General features: G+C 43.1%; 1 protein-coding gene across 1 annotated transcript in view; it reads left to right on the top strand.

Annotated features, from left to right (window-relative positions):
• The window catches only part of DAGLA (diacylglycerol lipase alpha), a 311785-nt gene that overhangs the window by 189240 nt on the left and 97265 nt on the right, over nt 1-25280 (top strand). The window contains 3 exon segments of the mRNA XM_030201172.1: nt 4881-5023; nt 6331-6399; nt 8384-8456. Coding sequence (XP_030057032.1) covers nt 4881-5023; nt 6331-6399; nt 8384-8456 — 285 coding nt within the window.

Genomic DNA, 25280 nt, shown 5'->3' on the forward strand with positions numbered 1-25280 from the left:
ATTCCTCTCCACCCCCCCCTTCTTCTCTGCCCTTCTCTTGTGCTCTATGGAACGCCCGCTCTGTCTGCAACAAACTCTCCTACATCCATGATCTCTTTATCTCTCATACCCTTCATCTGCTCGCCCTAACTGAAACCTGGATTTACCCTGAAGACTCTGCTTCAGTTGTGGCCCTATGTCATGGAGGTTATCTCTTCTCCCATACTCCTCGCTCAGTTGGCTGCGGAGGTGGTGTCGGGCTACTACTCTCACCCTCCTGTAAATTTCAACCCATTCTTCCACCTCAGTCTCACTGCTTTTCTTCCTTCGAAGTCCACTTGATCCATCTATTCGCTCCTCTACCTCTCTGGGTAGCAGTCATTTATCGACCCCCTGCTAAATCCCCCTCTTCCTTTCTCACTGACTTTGATGCCTGGCTCTCCTTCTTTCTTGAACCTTCATCTTCTTTCCTTATTCTTGGGGATTTTAACTTTCATGTTAATGACCCTTCTAACTCTTATACTTCTCAATTTCTTGCCTTAACATCCTCCTTCAATCTTCAACTGTGCTCCACCGCCCCTACTCACCAGAATGGCCACTGTCTTAATCTTGTATTCTTCTCCAACTGCTCACCCTCCAATTTCCTTGCCTCAACTGTTCCCCTATCTGACCATCATCTTTTAACTTTCCCATTTAGACACCCTCCTCCTCAGTCCTGTTTTACTCTTACCAACATGTTTAGGAATCTACAGGCTATTAACCCTTCTACCCTGTCCTCCAGTATCTCTAATCTTTTCTCTATTGCTATATCAACCAAATCCATCAATGAGGCTGTCTCTTCCTATAATACTATTCTGTCATCTACTCTGGACACTCTTGCTTCTCCCATGTCTCGTCCTGTAAAACGTACCAAACCACAGCCTTGGCTGACCCCTACTATCCGCTACCTACGCTCTTATGCCTGCTCTGCTGAACGCCTTTGGCTTAAATCTCGTGCCCATGCTGACTTCATACACTTCAAATTCTTGCTGACCTCCTTCCAATCTGCTCTCCAACTTGCCAAACAGGATTATTATATCCAATTGACTAACTCTATTGGTTCGAACACTCTACGTCTCTTTGCCACGCTAAACTCTCTCCTCAAAGTGCCTTCTCCTCCAACTCCCCCTTCACTTTCTCCCCAGACTTTGGCTGATTACTTTCACGATAAGGTTCACAAGATTAAACTTGAATTCGCAACCAGCTCTCCTCCACCCCCTCTTCCCTTAGTCCACTCTCTGAACCCTCTTAGCCCTGCCTCCTTTTCTTCCTTTTCCAAAATCACTGAAGAAGAAACTTTACTTCTTCTTTCATCCTCAAAACTAACCACCTGCCCCACTGACCCTATCCCCACTCATCTACTCAACACTATCTCTCCTGCTGTCACCCGTTTCATCTGTCATATCCTCAATCTGTCACTTTCCACTGCAACTGTCCCTGATGCCTTCAAACATGCCGTAGTCACCCCACTCCTCAAAAAACTTTCTCTGGACCCTACCTCTCCTTCCAACTATCGCCCCATCTCCCTCCTCCCTTTCTTATCCAAGATACTAGAATGTGCTGTCCACCGTCGCTACCTTGACTTTCTTTCTTCTCAAGCTATTCTTGATCCACTCCAATCTGGCTTTCGCCCCCTTCATTCAACTGAAACAGCACTTGCTAAAGTCTCCAATGACCTATTCCTGGCTAAATCCAAAGGGCTCTACTCTATCTTCATCCTTCTTGATCTTTCTACTGCTTTTGACACTGTTGATCACAGCCTACTCCTTGGCACACTGTCCTCACTTGGATTTCAGAACTCTGCTCTTTCCTGGTTTTCTTCTTATCTCTCTCAGCGTACTTTTAGTGTATACTCTGGTGGATCCTCTTCCTCTATCCCGCTCTCAGTGGGTGTACATCAAGGATCTGTCCTAGGGCCTCTCCTTTTCTCCATCTATACTTCCTCCCTTGGTGCTCTGATCTCAGCCCACAGTTTTCAATATCACCTTTACGCTGATGACTCCCAGATCTACCTCTCCACACCGGAAATCTCGACAGAAATCCAGGCCAAGATATCTGCCTGCCTGTCTGACATTGCTGCCTGGATGTCTCACCGCCACCTGAAGCTCAATATGTCCAAAACTGAGTTCCTTATCTTCCCACCTAAACCAACCTCTCCCCTTCCCCCACCCTCTATTTCTGTCGACAACACGCTCATTCTTCCTGTCTCATCTGCTCGTAACCTTGGGGTCATCTTCGACTCCTCCCTCTGCTTCTCTGCACATATTCAACAGATTGCTAAAACCTGTTGTTTCTTCCTCTATAATATTGCCAAAATTCACCCTCTCCTTTCTGAGCACGCTGCCAGAACCCTCATCCACACTCATCACCTCTCGCTTGGACTACTGCAACTTGCTTCTCACAGGTCTTCCACTCAGCCATCTCTCTCCTCTTCAATCTGTTCAAAATTCTGCTGCACGATTAATATTTCGCCAAAGTCGCTATGCCCATATCAGCCCTCTTCGGAAGTCACTTCACTGGCTCCCTATTCATTTCTGTATACAATTCAAGCTATTAACTTATAAGTGCATTCACTCTGCTGCCCCTCACTACCTCTCCACCCTCATCTCTCCCTACACTCCTTCCCAAGAAATCCGTTCACTAGGCATATCTCTCTTAATTGCACCCTTCTCCTCCATCGCTAACTCCAGACTCCGTTCCTTTTATCTCGCCGCACCTTATGCCTGGAATAGACTTCCTGAGCCATTACATCAAGCTCCATCCCTGGCCGCATTCAAATCCGGACTAAAGGCCTACCTGTTTGATGCTGCTTTTAATTCCTAACTTGTCACCTGCTCGTAACCTTATCTTGTCTTCCTGTCTTCAGTAGTCCCTTTTCCCTATGTGTCCTATCTGTCTGTCCTACCCTTATCCCTTATTTGTCCTGTCTGTCTGTCCTGATTTAGATTGTAAGCTCTTTAGAGCAGGGACTGTCTTTTCTTCATGTTCAATTGTGAAGCGCTGCGTACAACTGGTAGCACTATAGAAATGATTTGTAGTAATAGTAAGTTTGGTTCTAATACAAATTTCTCCACCTACTCGGGGAGAAGATGTGAGTAGCCTATTATTTAATATAGAGCAACGTTATATATTCCAGTGGAATACTACTACTACTACTACAAATGATTTCTACAGCGCTACTAGTCGTACGCAGCGCTTCACAATTGAACATGAAGAAAAGACAGTCCCTGCTCAAAAGAGCTTACAATCTAATTCAGGACAGACAGGACAAACAAGGGGTAAGGGTAGGACAGACAGATAGAATACTATAGCTCCTTGGAGTTTAAACCTTGAAGCAGAATGGTTGTAGTGTCAGATGACGCATGTTCAGGGGCGGGGCTTTGAATGGGTATTTAATTTGGGCGAGGTTCTGTATGGGAGTACGTTCGGACGTCACTTCCAGTTGCTCTGGCTTGGAGGGCAGTCCCATGAGTAAGTTGCCAACTGTTGATTATTAGATTTTATGTAAAGTAATAGGAAGAGTTGTTTATTCAATGAGTAGATCTGTTAAAACTGGGATTTGGTATATATGTGTTTACAGACTGCGTGATTTGGTTCTCCTGAGGAGGAATTTGGCGAAATGCGGTCTCGCATTGAGGACCAGGATGTGTTAAGAACATATTAAGAGCTAACGTATTGGTGGTTTCCTCAGCAGCCTGTCTCTAGCTCAACGCTACAATTTTACCAGGATGTAGCTAATGCAGTGGAGAAAGGAGAGCATTATCTTCCGCATCAGTGTTGTTGGGATTTCTATCATCTCTATCACTGTTTTGAAAATGCGATTGTCAGTGATTCATGGAGGACATGGACTGCTATGCGTTTTTATAACTTATGGTGTGAAATTGAGGTTCATTCTAAATGTATACTAAATACCACATGTGAAGAAATTTTGAGTTTTTTATATGTGATAGTTAAAAACACACTGATTAAAAGGAATGGTGAGAGTGATTAGATACACATGAGTGTATTGTGTGATTGTGAGCGGTTGGTGAATTAGTAGACAAGGAATACTGAGGTCTCTTTAAGTGGAGGAGTGGCCTAGTGGTTAGGGTGGTGGACATTGTTCTTGAGGAACTGAGTTCAATTCCTACTTCAGGCACAGGCAGCTCCTTGTGACTCTGGGCAAGTCACTTAACCCTCCATTGCCCCATGTAAGCTGCATTGAGCCTGCCATGAGTGGGAAAGCGCGGGGTACAAATGTAACAAAAATATATATGAGAAGTATGTACATATCCACATAATGTAAGTGAATAAATTTTACTTTGTATGTAAACTTGATTATAGAGTTGAAGTGTGAGTACTGTGGGTGAAAATAAATTTTATAACCAGAAATCATGAGGTTAAATGAAAGTAGATCAAGGAGTAATGTTAGAATATTTTTTCACTGAAACGATGGCAAAAATATTAACAGGTTTCAAGAATTTTGGGATAAGCATAGAGAATTGGGCAGATTAAATAGACCTTGTATTCTTTATTTGCTGTCATGTTCTGTGTTTCTATGTATGTTTGCCTGTACCGACTTTTCCCTTTTACATCACAGTTCTAGAAATGTTAAGTAGTAGTAGTAGTTCTCAAGTTTATATTGAGAAAAAGAAGGGTTGATAGAATGGCAAGTCAAATGTTTCCATTCTCATTATAAAATCATTGAAAGTGATGTGGTTAGTACTTTTTGCAGTGTGGATGGAAGAGCTATATAAAAGATGCAGTGAGTAATTTTGCTATGACATTAGAAGGTTTGTGAAGAAGATGCAGCTAGCAAGGTCAGTCAAGATGAAAATGTTGTTGCAGATTTTCAGACAGCTGTACTCCTATTTGTTTGATAGGGAAGAGGAACTAAACACTATGGCCTAATCGTGGTGGGACACTCATTAGGTGCAGGAACAGCTGCCATACTTTCCTTCCTCTTGCGCCCACAGTACCCGTCCTTAAAGTGCTATGCTTATTCACCACCTGGGGGACTGCTCAGGTAAGTACCATCACTAGAAAGTCCAGGTATGCTTTATCATTACATCATTTATCTCCATTAATGGTGATTACATCATGGAAATGGTAGTTAGTTAGAATGACCAACTTTAATATCAGTCAAGTTCTTGTTTCCTGGCCTCTGAATGTCTTCTGTTATCATATTGACTGCAATCTACTCACTGAAGAAGTAGAAAGAAGGGGAACGTAGCTTGTCATCCTCATAGGAGAAAGGAAAGTGAATCCTCCATCTCAGTCTAGCAGATGTAGATTCTGTATTTCTCAACCCCTACATATAAATGAGAAGACATAGACATCAGCCTAAGAACCTATACCACCTCTTCATACAGCAGCTGCTGCTTGTTCAAATGTATGCAAATGGAGAGAGACCATGCAAGAACTCACTTGCCCCTGTTGATGTGTGTTGCCTCTGTGATCAGGGTTGTAATGTGAGCATAAGAAAAATGAGATGCATTCATCTCCTTGAGGTACAGCATGCCCTTTTTTAAAATTGCATTTGTACTTCACAAAAGCAAGACGATCCTGCCATTATTACAAACCTTTTTCTAGAAGAAAACAATAGAAATAAAACAAAATAAAACATGGAAAGAAAATAAGATGATACCTTTTTTATTGGACATAACTTAATACATTTCTTGATTAGCTTTCGAAGGGTGCTCTCCTGTCTCCATGCATATCTCCCTGTCCCTCTTCCTGTCTCTCACCTATCCACCCCCATCCTGTTAGACTGTCACTGGAATGCTTTGATGTTTCACTTATATATACTGTCATCTACCAACATTTGCTTATTTCCGATCTGACAAAGAAGGGCAACCTTTGAAAGCTAATCAAGAAATGTATTGTTATGTCCAATAAAAAAGGTATCTTCTTATTTTTTTTTTCATGTTTTATTTTGTTTTATTTCTATTGATTACCTTTAAAAGTGGACTAACATGGCTACCACAGCTCTCTACTAGAAGAAAACAAAAATAACTTGTCACCATACGTAAATCATAAAGCCATTTAAAGCCCGCTTTAATGGGGAGAATGCAGATACTAACAAGAACCTTTATTGCAAAAGTTAGAAATAAGGGAAACTAATTCCCATAATAATCTGCTGCACTTCTAGATCTGTTTACACACAACAGTCAGCTTAATTATAGCCTACAAAACTAGGCCAATCTTAACTCTGTCTTTCAGATAAATACTTTTTCACTGAAACAGGATCTGTAAAAATTCTTGGTAGGTAATATGCATTTACAAGGAAACAGAATGCCCTTTATTGCTACTTTGGTTTTGTTTCTCTTGCAGTGAGGATGCTATGGAATATTCCAAAGAGTTTGTGACCTCAGTTGTTCTCGGTAAAGACCTTGTCCCCAGGCAAGTACAGAAATCTTCCACTGTGGCAATTACTGATAGCACTTCACACATCCTTTGTTTTGAGTTCTTATTTACCACTCCTTCCCATCTTAATCTTTTTTGTACTATTTATGCTGTCCCTCTGTAGTGGTGTATCTCAGCTTTGTATTAGTATTGTTTAAGAATGAGCATTATTGATGTCCTTATGCAACTTCAGACATCTATGGAATTTTTTTAAATTTCAAAGGATTTTTAAAACACAATAAATCTAGTTCTTCACAAGCTTTTAGTAAAGTGCTTTTTGAAAACCCATAAGGTAACAGGACTGAGGGCTCTCAACAAGCATGTATCCTCATTCTGAGTTTTTTGTCAGGGTAATTAATGTTTAAAACTTTGTTTGATTTATTTATTATTTCATTTGTTCAATTTATCTCTTTCCTAGCTGCAGTACACCCTAGGCTAAGAGCAACAAATCTAATATGTGTTAGATGTTGTATGTATACTTCTTGGATGATGTCTCCTTTACCCAGGCAGTTTTGCTGCATTTTTGTTACTTTGCCATTTTTCAAGAGATACTTTATTGAAGGGTTATGGAGAGTTGCATTCTTATTTTGTATTTTTGTTGGAAATGTAAACGTTTTGTGGATTAACGTTTCTTTACCTTAATAAATTTTGTGAAGGCACATATGTCTATATTTTTTTATATAGTTGTCTTCCAAATTCTCTTTTGCACAGTTACATCTATACTGAGGCAGGCATAACGTTTCCTCTTGTTTGCACAGATATTCACAAATCAGAGGCATAGTTATAGGTGGGCCAGGGTGAGCAGGGACCCACCCAGCTGAGGCACACCTTTGCTGTGGCTGGTGGGGATCTCTAAACCCTACCAGCTGAAGACTACCTCCTCCAGCAGCCAGAACCTCTACCAATCTTGGCAGTTGGCAGCAATGTCCCTTTAGCCACTGCCAGCATGCTTCACATGCCCAGTTTTCTCACATGAATGAAAACTGAGCGTGTGTGGGTTGCCGGCTGTGGCTCAGGGATACACTGCCAAGCTTGGTATGTGTTCTGGCTTCCAGAGAAGGAGGTCATCAGTTGGTGGGACTTAGGGATCCCCACTACCTAAAGTATTTATATTTTGAGTTTGGGGAAGGTTGCTGGGGGTGGGGGGACTGGGAGGGGGTGGAGAGTGGGGGAGGGGGGGGCAAAAATCATTTTGGGCTCAGGCCTGCACAAAATTGTCAGTCTGGCTGTGCCACTGGCATATACATTATAATTTTTTGTACCTAAAGGGAGTAATTTTGTAAAGTCATTTTGCATATGCCAATATGCACACATGTAATGGTTCTTTTAAAATTACCCCACTTGTGAAAGTACGTATGATGGCAAGGTTGCACATTCTTATATGCACATTCAGTGTAGGGGTGAAATTTGGGAGGAGAACCTGTAGAGTAACAATTTATACACATAATTTATAAAATATTTGCAATGTATTGTACACCTTTTCATTTACACCTGCTCTTAAGCTTGTGTAGATGTACATGAGTGCAACTATCTATAATTTCTGCAAGGGTTGTGCTAGTATTTTATAAATATACATAGGTGTCTGTTTCTTTATAAAATAGGCTCCAGATAGGTGTATTCTGGCTAGTTTGATCCAGTCAACCCATTATAAAATTGCCCCCAAAATAAGAATGCATTGTAACTCTATCTCATCTCTTCCCAGTCTTCACTTTGTAAGCATTTGTTTCTTCAAATGAAACATTTTTTGTGCGAAGAGGTTTTATATAATTATCCCATAGAGCACACAAACATTGTTTGAACAAATTGGCTCTGCAAAAGTCTGAATTTTATTGCACTAGTTGTCTCCTGATTACGCCACCCAAATCTGGATAAGAATCTCCAGATATCAAATAATTCAAGCATTTTGCATTCACTGTTGCCAGGGTTCTTTGTGTAAGTTTGCTCCTTTTCTTTTTCTCCTGCTACTCTGTTCTGCTCCCAGAATTGGTCTCTCTCAGTTGGAAGGTTTTCGTCGGCATCTCCTGGATGTCCTGCAACGGAGCAACAAACCCAAGGTAAGTGCTGACACCCACTGAACCCTCTGTTTCAGGGGCAAAGGCTACTATCCTTATCACAATTCCCAGAGCTATTTTTTTTTTTTTTTTTAGTGTTTAGAGAAAAAGAGAACATATCATCAAATAGCAGAGGTGTCCTTCATTCACTTTTAGAATCTTCGGTTTCTTATTCTCTTAAGTTTGGGTTGTAGCTTTGAAAATCTGCCGTCTACAAATCTATAAATATTTGCGAACAGAGAACTAGGAAAATAGGAGAAAATATTTTTTCCTCTATTGAAATACATAATTTTTCAAACCATGGCTTCAGTTCAAATCAATGCTTGTATACCGCTAATATCCTCTTCCATAGCGTCCCAGAGATCAATCCAGAGACTTGTGGGTTATGTCCCTCTACCAGCAGGTGGAGATATAGTAAACCTCTGAAGTTCTCTCTATGTGGTCATGTGCAGTTACCTTAACTTCAGCATTCTCTCTATCTAGCAGGTGGATGGTCATGTCTGTTCAGCTCTGGATTGATTTGCTCCTGGCCTGGTCCCCTGAGTCTAGTTGAGCTTCTGCGGTCTGAGGTGTCCCGGTCCTGGGACTTGGGTGCACACCTGGTGGTGCCAGGTTCTTTCCTTCCTCCCCTATCAACCCCTCATCTCTGCCTGATGGGGGTTTGTGGTTCTTACTCTACTGACTTTAAAAGGAGACTGAGGTTTCTTTTGCTCCGGCGTCTTCTCATGCCTTTAAAAAAAAAATGCCGTTTGAGCACCGTTTAAAAAAAAAAAAATCTCCTCAGTTTGATTTGTCCAGTATGGCAAGCTTATGCCAGTTTGCAGTACCGGCTGAATGGTGTAAGGACCAGCTTGGCATGCAACAGCGATTCCCGAGGGGGTGATTAGTCATTATCCTATCTGCGCCAGTGGGGCAGAGCAAAAGCGGCTGCCAGTGTGGGAGCCACTGGGCTGCTGCAGTTTCCCATGCTGGAGATCCACTGTACAGACCAACTCCGTAGAGCGATGTGCTCCTTCCCGGCTCATTTTGCCAGGCACAGGGCAGTTGTTTTTTTGGGTGTGCATGCTCGCTTGAGGGCACCATCTTTCTTGCCGTGCCACATGGCAATGCTGAAGCGCCAGCGCTCCCCTGGGGCCTGATTTGCTTGCAATTCAGGCAGTTTCATATGTAGGCTTTTCAGAAATGTGACTGGGGAACTGGGGTGGATCACTCCCAGTTTCTTCATATTTGATATTTAAGGGCTTCTAAGAAAGGAGGCCTGGGGAGGTTTCCAGACTCCTGTGGGTCTCCCACAGCTTTCCAGGGGTGAGGTCAAGACCCATGAGACCCCTGCAGCTGTTCTGTGACAGCGAGAGCCTTAAGCTGCAGCTTGGAAAGTACTGACTATCTGGAAGCCTTCAGGTAGAGATGCCTGTGCTTCACTAGGTGATTTACACTAAGAATATTTCTGGACCCTCATTGAGGAGGTTCAGGGTGTGTGTACATCATTAATGGAAGGGAGAAAGGGATCAGGATTAGGGATCCTACTCAAGGTTTTCCACTCTTTCCCTCTTCCCCCTGCATGGCAGTACAGTTTGTTTTGTTAGTCAGGCTTAGGGCTGTTGACTCCATGTTTCTGTGAGAAATGTTACATTTTGAGGTTAGTGCAGGCCTCTCAGGTTTCTCTCGGTTTCCATGGTAATCCTGCACCCTCTGTGCTGCCCTGGTGACATTTGCTCTGTGTGTACTGTTTACATCAAACTAGTTTTATTCAGGAAGGTGGCTGGCCTTTCAGCCTGAAGGTTCAGATTCAAGGCTGGTTTTTTCCATCCTATTAGAAACTGTGGGCTCAGCTAGGTTTCCAATGGGGCATATTTTATTTCATTCTCTCTTACTGCTTGCCTGGCCAAGCAGTTCTTGCATGACTGGAACAGTTATCAGAACTCTACTGTAGTAAAGATTTCCCTTCTCTCTCTCTTTGCACACTGATACGGCCACACCTTTACGTGCTAACCTCAGCTACCCCGGTATCTACAGCGTACCCAGTATCTCTGATTGCTTATTTGGTATTTTTGGCATCTTTTCATGGTATGGGGTACATACATTTCATGAGGAGTGGTCCAGGAGCTACGTCAGTGTAGAGGTAGCTTAATAATTGTCGAGTCCTCGGGCTATAAAGAGGACAAATGGCTTCAGAGACAGCTTAACGGGTTCTTATGGAAGGGGAAGAGAGCACGCATTGGGGCCAAAAGAGAAGGGGGGATTGGGGCTGTTGGATTTAAAACTCCTTTCTATAGCAAGTTGTTTACGACACATATCAGACTGGTTCTGATCTACTGAATTTTTCTCATGTACAAGGATCGAAACCACGCTGATGGGACCTTTACACTTTTCGTATTGGCTACATGCACCCTCTGATCAGCTAATTCCACTGGGACCCTACAAATATATAATACTTCCCCTGCGCAGAACGTGGCAATGGCTCTGCAAGACACACAAGTGGAGCAACTCGGTGACGCCCCTATTGCCGATTCGGGGTAACCCGGCATTTCCGGAGGGAGAATCTTCCCGTTTGTTGAGGAGATGGGCTGCCCGGGGGATCCACTATCTGTTTCAGGTAGTGACAGAGCAGGGGACCATCAAACCCTTTCAGGCCTTATGTGAGGAATTTGCTCTTGAGCAAGGTGACAAGTTCGCTTATTTTCAAATGAAACATTATATTCAGTCCCTGCCTGCAAATTCCCTGAGGCAGGGTGTTTGGGAGAGACAAGATGAGTTACTGGACTTGGAGGCACAACATAGAACTTCATTGAAATACTTTCACAGCTGTTTACGAGACTCTCTGGAACCACTCGATACCACTCCTATTTGTGATTTATGGAGCCAGGAATTAAAGTGGCGAGTGGAGTCGCAACAAACAACGAGCTGCCTAAAATCTATTTATAAAGTGACTGCGAATGCAGCCTGGTGGGAATTGAACTATAAATTCATTTTTCGACTGCACATTTCGCCTCATAGGGCCTTTAAAGCATCTTTGAGAGAGACTGATGATTGTCCCAAATGTGCCATGGGGGGGGGGGCCTCCCTGGGCCACATGTTCTGGCACTGTCACGTAGTATCAGCATTCTGGCTGGCCCTGGGTCAACAAATCTCGGCCATGTGGAAGGTGCGTTGGAAGCCCACTCCTGGACAACTATTTGATACCTTCCTGATAAGTGGGCATAAACCGGAAGGACTGCAGGCGTTTTTGAAGAGATCAGTGCTGATGGGTAAAAGAACTATTTTGCAGCTGTGGCTTAGCCAGGAGGCCCCCTGCACATTACATTGGCGATGTGCAATGATGCAGTGCTGCTCGTTAGAGAGACGAGGGATTAACGATTTGGCTTCCACCAGAGGAGACCAATTTTGTAAAATCTGGTCGCCGTTCTGGGACACGCTCACTCCCACTGCAAAAAGTAGAATACTGAATTGTTGAGGGAGGGGGGAGGGGAGATTAGGGTTTAGGAGGATGGAGTAGACATGGGGAGGGGGGGGGGGGAAAATAAAATATGTACGTTTGGCATTTTTTCATTCTAGAACTGTACATGTTTGAGTTTTGTAATAAGCCTGTTGACTTTGATGATTATGTATGCTCAATGTTATGCCAATAAACAGATATAAAAAAAAAATAATAATTGTCGAGTCCTCAAGGCAGAACCGGAATACGTGAGCCCTTGGGCCACTGCCGAGGAGCGGCAGGCAAGACCACTCTGGAACTGGATACACAGAAGAGCAGGATTGGAACTCTGGACTGGAGTAGTACTGAGGCATGCAACTATAACAGGCAGAACAGGAACAACTTCACCTGCACTTGACCACCGTTCCTCCGGAGTTGAGCTCCGGAGTGCGGGTGGCCGGCAGGACTTGCAGGATAAGGCAGGAACTGAAGATCCAGAGGACCCACCCTGGGTCTGGGATACACGAGGGAGGCTGGGCATGGCACAAGACTAAGTCTGAGAGCTGCACGCAGCCACTAAGCCAGAAACAGACAGACTAAGGAGATAAGACGTACACAAGGCTTGGCAGGAGCAGGGGCAAGGAATACACTCAGGATAAACACACTAGCTAGGCAGAAACAGGATTCAGGATATACACTCAGGATGTACACACTAGCTAGGCAGAACCAGGGATCAGGATATACACTCAGGGTATACACACTAGCTAGGCAGAAGCAGGGTTCAGGATAGACAGGACAACAAGGGGTAAGGGTAGGACAGACAGATAGAATACTATAGCTCCTTGGAGTTTAAACCTTGAAGCAGAATGGTTGTAGTGTCAGATGACGCATGTTCAGGGGCGGGGCTTTGAATGGGTATTTAATTTGGGCGAGGTTCTGTATGGGAGTACGTTCGGACGTCACTTCCAGTTGCTCTGGCTTGGAGGGCAGTCCCATGAGTAAGTTGCCAACTATTGATTATTAGATTGTATGTAAAGTAATAGGAAGAGTTGTTTATTCAATGGGTAGATCTGTTAAAACTGGGATTTGGTATATATATATGTGTTTACAGACTGCGTGATTTGGTTCTCCTGAGGAGGAATTTGGCGAAATGCGGTCTCGCATTGAGGACCAGGATGTGTTAAGAACATATTAAGAGCTAACGTATTGGTGGTTTCCTCAGCAGCCTGTCTCTAGCTCAACGCTACAATTTTACCAGGATGTAGCTAATGCAGCGGAGAAAGGAGAGCATTATCTTCCGCATCAGTGTTGTTGGGATTTCTATCATCTCTATCACTGTTTTGAAAATGCGATTGTCAGTGATTCATGGAGGACATGGACTGCTATGCGTTTTTATAACTTATGGTGTGAAATTGAGGTTCATTCTAAATGTATACTAAATACCACATGTGAAGAAATTTTGAGTTTTTTATATGTGATAGTTAAAAACACACTGATTAAAAGGAATGGTGAGAGTGATTAGATACACATGAGTGTATTGTGTGATTGTGAGCGGTTGGTGAATTAGTAGACAAGGAATACTGAGGTCTCTTTAAGTGGAGGAGTGGCCTAGTGGTTAGGGTGGTGGACTTTGTTCTTGAGGAACTGAGTTCAATTCCTACTTCAGGCACAGGCAGCTCCTTGTGACTCTGGGCAAGTCACTTAACCCTCCATTGCCCCATGTAAGCTGCATTGAGCCTGCCATGAGTGGGAAAGCGCGGGGTACAAATGTAACAAAAATATATATGAGAAGTATGTACATATCCACATAATGTAAATGAATAAATTTTACTTTGTATGTAAACTTGATTATAGAGTTGAAGTGTGAGTACTGTGGGTGAAAATAAATTTTATAACCAGAAATCATGAGGTTAAATGAAAGTAGATCAAGGAGTAATGTTAGAATATTTTTTCACTGAAACGATGGCAAAAATATTAACAGGTTTCAAGAATTTTGGGATAAGCATAGAGAATTGGGCAGATTAAATAGACCTTGTATTCTTTATTTGCTGTCATGTTCTGTGTTTCTATGTATGTTTGCCTGTACCGACTTTTCCCTTTTACATCACAGTTCTAGAAATGTTAAGTAGTAGTAGTAGTTCTCAAGTTTATATTGAGAAAAAGAAGGGTTGATAGAATGGCAAGTCAAATGTTTCCATTCTCATTATAAAATCATTGAAAGTGATGTGGTTAGTACTTTTTGCAGTGTGGATGGAAGAGCTATATAAAAGATGCAGTGAGTAATAGCTAGGCAGAAACAGGATTCAGGATATACACTCAGGATGTACACACTAGCTAGGCAGAACCAGGGATCAGGATATACACTCAGGGTATACACACTAGCTAGGCAGAAGAAGCAGGTTCAGGATCAGGATATACACACTAGCTAGGCAGAAGCAAGGTTCAGGAAATACAAGCAAGCCTGGCAGAAACAGGATTCAGGAAATACCAGCAGGCTTGGCAAAGCAGGCAGAAGAATAACCAGGAACTAGCAGAGTCTTTGGGGCTGGCAGCAGACAATAGAATAAACCTGGAGCTAACCGAGTCTTTGGGTAGGCGGCGGACAGAATAATAAACCAGGAGCTAGCAGGATCTTAGGACAGGCGGCAGACAATAGAGAAGTGTAACCAGGAGCTAACAGAGTCTTTGGGTAGGCAGCGGACAGAAGAATAAACCAGGAGCTAGCAGAGTCTTTGGGCACGCAGCGGACAGAAGAGAAGCCAGGGATAACAGGGTCAGGGTTGAAGCTTCAGACACCAAACACAGACAGAGAGAAAATGGCTGAAGCTTCAATCTCCAAACACAGAGCAAGGCAATTGAAGGACAAGCAGTCCACAGACACAAAGTAGCAGGGCAGAGCCCCCCACGGAAGGACTAGCAGTCCACAGACACAAAACAGTAGGGCAGAGCCCCCCACGGGAAGGACTAGCAATCCACAGACACAAAGTAGCAGATGGGCAAAAGCCCCAGAGAAAGGCTAAGTAGCAGCGCAGCAGTGCTGACCATATCGCACACACTGGACATGTCAAATTGTAGTAGAAGCACATTATTTCCAGTTGCAATTAATTGCTTAAATTTGGTTTTCTTCTATGATTTGTTTCAGGCGTCAAATAAACAGACGTTTTTGGCCGTCACAGCCTGTCATTTGATGTGGTTGCGCTGCTGGGTGGTGAATGCAGCTTCTAACGATGGCTGGTTCAGCTCACTTTTCAGGGCAACTATTATTTGAGGACTCCATGAAGTTGGTGGAAGACCTGGGTGACTTATAGACTCAGTGTCTTCCTGAGGACATGTCTACAAGTTCTTTTCGGTTGGGTCAGGCTCGCCCTTATCTTTACGACACCAGGGCTATCATCTTGGACAGCCTAGTTTTCTTTAGCAATCCAGTCCAGGCAGGTTCTCAGAACTCCCGACTTCATCCGTTTGAGATTCTCTGGATTTCTACTGGTGACGGTCGCACAGTCCTGTCTTTTCTGCATATGGTGGTTTCTGCCTTCCATCCCATTCCACCTTTTTTCTCTTCCCTATATAATTTGGAAGTGACCAGTGAGTTCTGTTGGTCAACTCTTTGCTTCTTGCTTTGCTCAGGACCATAGGAGGGCTCGCCATTTTTAGATTGGCAAATGTGGGCATAGTGATTTTGATGTCAGGAGGAGCAGACCTTTTGTAGAATAGGCGTCAGTGTGATGCTGAAGAGCTGTTCCGCATAAGTGCCATTTTATTCAAAATCCTTTTAGGGGAGCAGCTGCCCCTTGCACCCCACCTAGCTACGCCTCTGCATAGAGGGGCAGTGCCTGGGATGACCCACTGAGCAAAAGTGACTTCCTACATAGCCTTATGCACTGCTAAAGACTGTAGATGTCTTCTAGTGCTCACCATTTTGAGATTAGCAGATGTAGCTGTGGCAGGATCAGAAGCAGACATATTCAGAACCTGGAGAACCCTAGATATATAGGAAGGTGGCGACTCCTTACAAAACAACCACACTGCGGTAGGATCATCAGATTCCTGACCTGCTGAGCAGAAATGCCTCCCGGCATACCCTCATATTGTCCTCTAGCTGGTCACCAGAAAGGGGATATGGTTTCAAGAGCCACAGTGGCTGTTGGCTGAGAGAGGCAATTTCTTCAGCTGGCCTCTGTATGCGACAGGCTGTCCCGTTGTGGGTGGCAGCGCTTTCTTCCAGAGCATAGTTGACTTCCTTTTCCGTTTCCCATCTGGCCTCCGTGGCTGCCCTTTGCAGTTCGGCCACTTGGTCCTCTGTCCTGCCATGGATGGCTTTTTTGCAGATCACCCACTTGATCTGCTGTCCTTCCCTTGCCAGGCTTTGCATGCTTGGCATGGCAGTGCTAGGCATTCCAGATTTGACGTGGCAGCGCATGTAACCGCGGCCTGTGGATCATTTCTCCAGTCTGCTGAGGTTGTAGTATCCTGCCCCACTTGAGGACTGCTTTGGTACATCCCACAAGTCTCTGGATTGATCTGTGGAATGCTATGGAAGGTAAAATTAGTTCTTACCTGATAACTTTCTTTCCATTAGTCCCAACAGATCAATCCAGAGGCCCGCCCTTTGTTGTTCTGGGTTGAGTGTTTTCTTCTAGTTGCCTCAGTTTCATCAGATTCCTTCATTTGATTTTTGGCTACAAAAAAAAAAGGACAAAACAAATCAAAACATAAAGGAAACATTCTGTTACCCTCCTGCAGGAGCAGTTGAGGAGCTTACATGGGCTTTATGCAGGCAGGAGAGGACTTCCTTTTTCGTCTTCCACTGCTTTGGTATCGATAATACTGAAGTTAAGGTGACTGCACATGACCACATATAGTAAACCTCTGAAGTTCTCTCTATTTCCACCTGCTGGTAGAGGGACATAACCCACAAGTCTCTGGATTGATCTGTTGAGACTAATGGAAAGAAAATTATCAGGTAAGAACTAATTTTACCTATCCCAGGTTCAGTGCGGTTTACATTCTAGGTGAGACTGTTAGTGTGAGGTATGAGAAACATTAGAGACCATTGGTGTAATAGCATGAGACAAAAAATATTAAGGAAAGGATAATGGATGATACTAGGAGGTAGAAGTCATGATGGATTGTTATGAGGCAGTCTTTGGGAAGAGAAAGGTTTTTAGACTCTTCCTAAAGTTGAGGTAACTGTTTTCTGTTCTGATAGGAATAGGTAGAGAGTTTCATATTTTAACTCCAAGAATGGGGAATAGAGAGTTGAAAATCTTCTGATTTCTAATTGTCTTTAGGAACGGTGATGCTTGCATCTGTTGTTGTTTCAGTCTGTTAGACTGAACCAGACATAGTGAAGTGGTCTCAGCAGTTCAGAGGCGAAGCCCTGTAGGATTTGAAAAACTAAACAAGCAGCATTGAACCTGAGTCTTTCTGCTATGAGAAGCCAGTGCAGTTTGATTAGATGAGTTAAAACACTAGTATATATGTTCTATCTGTATTGTCACGGTGGTGACTGTTTCCTTGTCTGTGCTCACCTCGCCCTCTGGTGGCCTGAACCGGTCACTGCTATGAACTGTCACACGTTCCAGACTTCAGCCTAGTCCGGTCCGGATCTTCCAGGCTGCCAGTCTTGCTTTTCTTGTTTGTGCCTGAACAGCACCCGTAGTTGCCTTGTGTTTCCTGCAGCTGAACTTCAGCTGCTGATGGGCTTTATTAGCCACCTGGAAACTTCTGTGTTTGTCTTTGCATCGTCTAAGGTCCCTGGTATGTGGGTGTGCTCTGTTCACTTCTGCCTAGTCCAGTTCTAGTCTGAGTTTCTTGCCTGGTTCTAGTTTGTTTGTGTGTAGTTAGCTTTGGTTTTATTGCTTAGTTCCTAGTCTTGTTTCTGGTCTGCATTTCCTTGTCTTGTGTCTGTGTTCCTTTTTAGTGGCTGCTTGGCAGCTTTCAGTCCTGACTCTCACCTGTCTGTGTTTCTGTCTTAGTGGCTGCCTGGCAGCTTTTAGTCCTGACTCTGTTGTGTGTTTCCTGTTGGTATCCAGTTCCTGCCCTGTCCTGTAAGTCCTGCCAGCCGCCTGCACCCAGGGGCTCAACTCCTGGGGAATGGCGGTCAAGCGCAGGTGAAGTCTAGGTGTTCCTGCTCTGCCTCTCCCAGCTTGTTTGCCTCTGCTGCAACTCCAGTCCAGGGTTCCAGTCCTGTTCTGCCTTGCCTCTGGTTTGGGGGTGGTTTTGCCTGCCACTGCCGCTCCACGGCAGTGGTCCAAGGGCTCACAAACCCTGTGCTTCCGTGAGAAGCCTGACATGTATATTATTCTAGCAGCTGTTTTCTGTGTGATTTGCAGTTTTTTTTTCTGATATTGACACTTAATACCAAGAAATAGAAAGTTATAGTAATCCAAATGAGGTAGGACTAACATTTGGATTATTAGTACAAAGGCTTTTTGGTCGAAGAATGATCTGACTAGACGTAGCTGTCTCATTTTGTACAGTGTTTTCTTCCATAGCTAGTTAATATGGGAAGTGAAGCTGAGTGAAGAATCAAGTAAGACCCCTACTACTCTGGTTTCAGATTCCACTGTAAATATTTGTCTATTGGTCAAAGGTATTGATGATGGGACCTCAACTCCCTAATTTTGCAACCACAGGACCTTGGTTTTTGTGCATTCAATTTCAGTTTATTGGTCAGGGCCCAGATGCTGACGACAATTATACCATTCATTACAGACTGAGTAGGATCTCTGTTTGATGCTGTCACTTGTAAGAGAAGCAGGATGTCTTCCTCATAGGATAAGAGTAGTTCATTCTTTCCCAGGTGTATTGAGGCAAGGGATGACATGAAGAGATTGAACAGAATAGGTGAGAGGGGAGATCCCTGCGGGACCCTGCAGTTAGGAGACCAGAAGTTGAAAAGTTGGTTGTTTTGCTTTAAAGAATAACTTCGACTTGAAAACTTCGACTTGTTTTGCTTTAAAGAATAACTTCGACTTGAAAATAACAGTCCCTGTTATTCCTATCTGATCTAGGCATTTGAGTAGCAATGATTGGTCAAAAACATCCAAGAAATGTGAAATTCATAGGGAGAAAATCTGTATGAATGCCTTGAAGTATTTCCTCTCCTCACTAGAAATGTTCATCTGCAGCAAATCTCCTGTCTGTATATGATTCTCATTTTTAAAGTTTTTTTTCCCCTTTACATCAACATTTCATCATCATTGTTTTTAATATAATAGCTGTCATAGGTCCAGATGTACAAAGCATTTTTCCCCATAGACAAAGAATGAGAATAACACTTCAGTACATTAGAGCAGGCAGATGTAAGAGATCTGCTTGTACCAGAAATGGTTTTCAAGGGTGATGATGTGGAGGAACTGAAAGAAATTTCAGTGATCCTGGAAGATGTAGTGAGCCAAATTGACAAATTAAGGAATAGTAAATCACCTGGGCCGGATGGCATACATCCAAGGGTACTCAAAGAACTCAAGCGTGAAATTGCTGATCTGTTAGTAGGATGTAACCTGTTGTTAAAATCGTCTGTAATTGGAGGGCGGCCAATGTGACACCGATTTTTTTAAAAGGGTTCCAGGGACGATCCGGGAAATTACAGACCGGTAAGCCTGATGTTAGTGCCGGGCAAAATAGTGGAAACTATTATAAAGACTAAAATTATGGAACACGTAGACAAACATGGTTTAATGGGACAGAGTCAGCATGGGTTCAGCCAAAGAAAGTCTTGCCTCACCAATTTGCTTCATTTCTTTCAAACCAATCAATATAATAAAAAATCCCAACAGGAGAGACAATGTTATTTCTAAATTCAAAAATAGTCAATCCTACACCAAAAGAATGATAAGATCGGGTGTGTTGGAATATATGCCTCCACCAAAAATATGGTTGGAGATTTTTTGTTTTATTTTATGTGCTGCTTGAAAAGAGAGTTGAGTATAGGCTGTGAATACAGCTGAGCCTATTTTTCAGTGAGTCCAGCCGCTAAAAAACAGCTCACTTCTAAGCTCTATACGTAATGTGGTACTCTCTTAATTCAAGCCCCCTATATTTGTGTGAGTGATAATTAAGTCTGTCAATGAGGCTGTCTGTTCCTATAATACTATTCTCTCCTCTGCTCTGGATACTCTCACTCCTCCCATTCCCCGTTCTGTAAAACATACCAAATCTCAGCCTTGGCTGACCTCTAGAATCCGCTACCTACATTCTTGTGTCCTCTCTGACGAATGCCTTTGGCTGAAATCCCGTGCCCATATTGACTTCATACATTTCAAATTCTTGCTGACCTCCTTCCAGTCTGCTCTTTTACTTGCCAGACAGGACTATTACATCCAGTTGACAAATTCTCTTGGCTCAAAACCTCGACGTCTCTTTGCCACACTGAACTCTCTCCTCAAAGTGCCTTCACCTCCAACTCTCTCCCTTCACTTTCCCCCCAGACTCTGGCTGAGTACTTTCATAATAAGGTTCACAAGATTAAACTTGAATTCTCAACCAGGTCACCTCCACCTTTCCTTCCCTTAGTCCATTCTCTCAACCCTCCAACCCCTGCCTCCTATTCTTCTGAAATCACTGAAGAGGAAACTACACATCTTCTTTCCTCCTCGAAACTTAACTCCTCTGATCCTATTCCCACCCATCTACTTAACACTATCTCTCCTACTGTCATCTCTTTTATCTGTCATATCCTCAATCTTTCACGTTCCACTGCGACTGTTCCTGATGCCTTCAAACATGCCGTAGTCACACCACTCCTTAAAAAACCTTCATTGGACCCTACCTGTCCTTCTAACTATCGCCCCATCTCCCTCCACCTTTCCTATCCAAGATACTTGAATGTGCTGTTCACCGCCGTTGCCTTGACTTTCTTTCATCTCAAGCTATTCTTGATCCACTTCAATCTGGCTTTCGCTCCCTTCATTCAGCTGAAACAGCGCTTGCTAAAATCTCCAATGATCTGTTCCTGGCCAGATCCAAAGGTCTCTATTCTATCCTCATCCTTCTCGATCTATCTGCTGATTTTGACACTGTTGATCACAGCCTACTCCTTGATACACTGCCCTCACTTGGATTTCAGGGCTCTGTTCTTTCCTGATATTCTTCTTATCTCTCCCAACGTACCTTTAGTGTATACTCTAGTGGATCTTCCTCTACTTCTATCCCACTGTCAGTTGGTGTACCTCAGGGATCTGTCCTGGGACCTATTCTTTTCTCCATCTATGCTTCTTCCCTTGGTACTCTGATCTCATCCCATGGTTTTCAGTATCATCTTTACGCTGATGACTCCCAGATCTACCTCTCCATACCAGAAATCTCAGTCAAAATCCAGGCCAAAGTATCAGCCTGCCTGTCTGACATTGCTGCCTAGATGTCTCAGCGCCATCTGAAGCTAAACATGACCAAGACTGAGCTTCTTATCTTTCCCCCTAAACCAACCTCTCCTCCTCCCCCATTCTCTATTTCTGTGGATAACACTCTCATCCTTGCTGTCTCATCAGCTCATAACCTTGGGGTCATCTTCGACTCCTCCCTCTCCTTCTCTGCACATATCCAGCAGACTGCTAAAACCTGTCGTTTCTTTCTCTATAATATCACCAAAATTAGCCCTTTCCTTTCTGAGCACACTACCAGAACCTTCATCCACACTGTTATCACCTCTCGCTTAGACTATTGCAACTTGCTTCTCACAGGTCTCCTACTTAGCCATCTCTCTCCTCTTCAATCTGTTCAAAATTCTGCTGCACGACTAATATTCTGCCAGTGTCGTTATGCTCATATTAGCCCTCTCCTCAAGTCACTTCTCTGGCTTCCTATCTGTTTCTGTATACAGTTCAAACTCCTCTTATTGACCTATAAGTGCATTCACTCTGCAGCTCCTCAGTACCTTACCACTCTCATCTCTCCCTACATTCCTCCCCGGGAACTCTTATCTACACCCTTCTCCTCCACTGCTAACTCAAACTCCGTTCCTTTTATCTTGCTGCACCATATGCCTGGAATAGACTTCCTGAGCTGGTATGTCAAGCTTCATCTCTGGCCGTCTTCAAATCTAAGCTAAAAGCCCACCTTTTTGATGCTGCAAAAACTCCTAACCCTTATTCACTTGTTCAGAACCCTTATTTTATCATCCTAACTTTAATATTCCCTTATCTCTTGTTTGTTCTGTTTGTCTGTCCTAATTAGATTGTAAGCTCTGTCGAGCAGGGACTGTCTCTTCATGTTCAAGTGTACAGCGCTGCGTACGTCTAGTAGCGCTAGAGAAATGATAAGTAGTAGTAGTAGTAATATCCCACACCTATAAATCTGTTTTCCAATAAGAAAATTTTTTACGTATATATTTTTATATTCCAAGACATCCAGTACTAAATTAGACCCCCATAAAAGAAGAAAAAATCCGGGACCGTCTCTCTCCTGGAAATACAACGTTTGGTCTTCCTTCCTCCAAAGAACCCAAACTAACAAATTATACTGAGCACCGGAAAGTTTGAAAAAGGACAGAAGCAAGACTTAGCTTTCCAATTTAGTTGCAATTTTCACTGTCCATTCCTCTACTTCCGACAGAAATTTGCGTTTTAAGTCCTTCCTCAGGGACGCCAGTGCCTCTTTCAATTGGGTCTGTTAACTCCAAGTCCTTCATTGCGTGGCCGCATGAGTCACTTCTTTGAAGGCATGAATAAACGTGAATAAAGGTGAGCTGGTTGATGTAGTTTATCTAGATTTTCAGAAAGCTTTTGATAAAGTTCAAGAGACTCCTAAGAAAATTGAAGAGTCATGGGATAGGATGGAATGTTCTGGTGTGAATTAGGAATTGGTTATTGGACAGAAAACAGGTTTAAATGGTCATTTCTCTTAATGGAGGAGGGTGGAGTGCCACAGGGATAAGTACTGGGACCGGTGCTATATACCATATTTATAAATGATCTGGAAATCGGTACGATGAGAGAGGTGATTAAATTTGCAGATAACACAAAATTATTCAAGGTTGTTAAAACACATGCAGACTGTGAAATATTTCAGGAAGACCTTAGGAAATTGGAAGACTGGGCATCCAAATCCGAATGGCAGATGTGAACAAATACAAGATGATGCACATTGGAAAGAATAGTCCAAATCATAGTTATCTGACTAGGGTCCACCTTGAGGTTCAGTACCCAAGAAAAAGATCTGGGTGGTGTTGTAGATAATACGTTGATTCTTCTGCTCAATGTGCGGCGGCAACCAAAAAAGCAAACAGGATGCTAAGAATTATTAGGAAAAGGATGGTGAATAAGACCGAAAATGCTATAATGCCTCTATATTGCTTCATGGTGCAACCTCACTTTGAGTATTACATATAGTTCTGGTCACCATATCTTAAAGATATAGCAGAATTAGAAAAGGTTCAAAGAAGAGTGGCCAAAATGATAAAGGAGATGGAACTCTAAAGAGGCTAGAAAGAGACAGATGAGGGGAGATATGATTACATAAGTACATAAGTATTGCCATACTGGGAAAGACCAAAGGTCCATCAAGCCCAGCATCCTGTTTCCAACAGTGGCCAATCCAGATCACAAATACCTGGCAAGATCCCAAAAAAGTACAAAACATTTTAAACTGCTTATCCCAGAAATAGTGGGTTTTCCCCAAGTCTATTTAATAACTGTCTATGGGCTTTTTCTTTAGGAAGCCGTCCAAACCTTTTTTAAACTCCGCTAAGCTAACCACCTTCACCACATTCTCTGGCAATGAATTCCAGAGTTTAATTACACTTTGAGTGAAGAAAAAGTTTCTCCTTTTCGTTTTAAATTTACTACATTGTAGCTTCATCACATGCCCCCTAGTCCTAGTATTTTTGGAATGGGGGAACAGACGCTTCACATCTATCCGTTCAACTCCACTCATTATTTTATAGACCTCTTTCATATCTCCCCTCAGCTGCCTTTTCTCCAGCTGAAGAGCCCTAGCCGCTTTAGCCTTTCCTCATAGGGAAGTCGTCCCATCCCCTTTATCATTTTCGTCGCCCTTCTCTGCACATTTTCTAATTCCACTATATCTTTTTTGAGATACGGTGACCAGAATTGAACACAGTATTTGAGGTGCGGTCGCACCTTGCAGCGATACAAAGGCATTATAACATCCTCATTTTTGTTTTCCATTCATTTCCTATTAATACCTAACGTTCTATTTGCTTTCATAGCCGCAGAAGGTTTCAACGTATCATCAACAACGACACCTAGATCCCTTTCTTGGTCCGTGACTCCTAACGTGGAACCTTGCATGACATAGCTATAATTCGGGTTCCTCTTTCCCACATGCATCACTTTGCACTTGCTCACATTAAATGTCATCAGCCATTTAGACGCCCAGTCTCCCAGTCTCGTAAGGTCCTCTTGTAATTTTTCACAATCCTCCCGTGATTTAACGACTTTGAATAACTTTGTGTCAAAAGCAAATTTAATTACCTCACTAATTACACCTATCTCTAGGTCATTTATAAATATGTTAAAAAGCAGCGGTCCCAGCACAGACTGAGGTCTACAAAATCCTGAGTGGTGTAGAACGAGTAGTAGTAAATTGATTTTTTACTCATTCCAAAAGTACAAAGACTAAGGGACACTCAAGGAAGTTTACATGGAAATACTTTTAAAAACAGATAGGAGGATATATTTTTTCACTCAATGAATAGTTAAGCTCTGGAACTCTTTGCCAGAGAATGTAGTAATGGTGGTTACATAAGTACATAAGTAATACCACACTGGGAAAAGACCAAGGGTCCATCGAACCCAGCATCCTGCCCCGACAGCTGCCAATCCAGCACCTGGCAAGCTTCCCAAACGTACAAACATTCTATACATGTTATTCCTGGAATTGTGGAGTTTTCCCAAGTCCATTTAGTAGTGGACTTGTCCTTTAGGAAACCATCTAATCCCTTTTTAAACTCTGCCAAGCTAACCGCCTTCACCACATTCTCCGGCAACAAATTCCAGAGTTTAATTATGCATTGGGTGAAGAAACATTTTCTCCGATTTGTTTTAAGTTTGCTTCACTGTAGTTTCATCGCTTGCCCCCTAGTCCTAGTATTTTTAGAAAGCGTGAACAGACGCTTCACATCCACCTGTTCCACTCCACTCATTATTTTATATAACTCTATCATGTCTCCCCTCAGCCATCTTTTTTCCAAGCTGAAAAGCCCTAGCCTCCTTAGTCTTTCTTCATAGGGAAGTCGTCCCATCCCCGCTACCATTTTAGTCGCCCTTTTCTGCACCTTTTCCAATTCTACTATATCTTTCTTGAGATGCGACGACCAGAATTGAACACAATACTCAAGGTGCGGTCGCACCATGGAGCGATACAACGGCACTATAACATCCTCACACCTGTTTTCCATACCCTTCCTAATAATACCCAACATTCAGCACACTGAGCAGACGATTTCA

The sequence above is a fragment of the Microcaecilia unicolor genome, chromosome 4 (genome assembly GCF_901765095.1).
Source record: "Microcaecilia unicolor chromosome 4, aMicUni1.1, whole genome shotgun sequence".
NCBI classification, from domain to species: domain Eukaryota; kingdom Metazoa; phylum Chordata; class Amphibia; order Gymnophiona; family Siphonopidae; genus Microcaecilia; species Microcaecilia unicolor.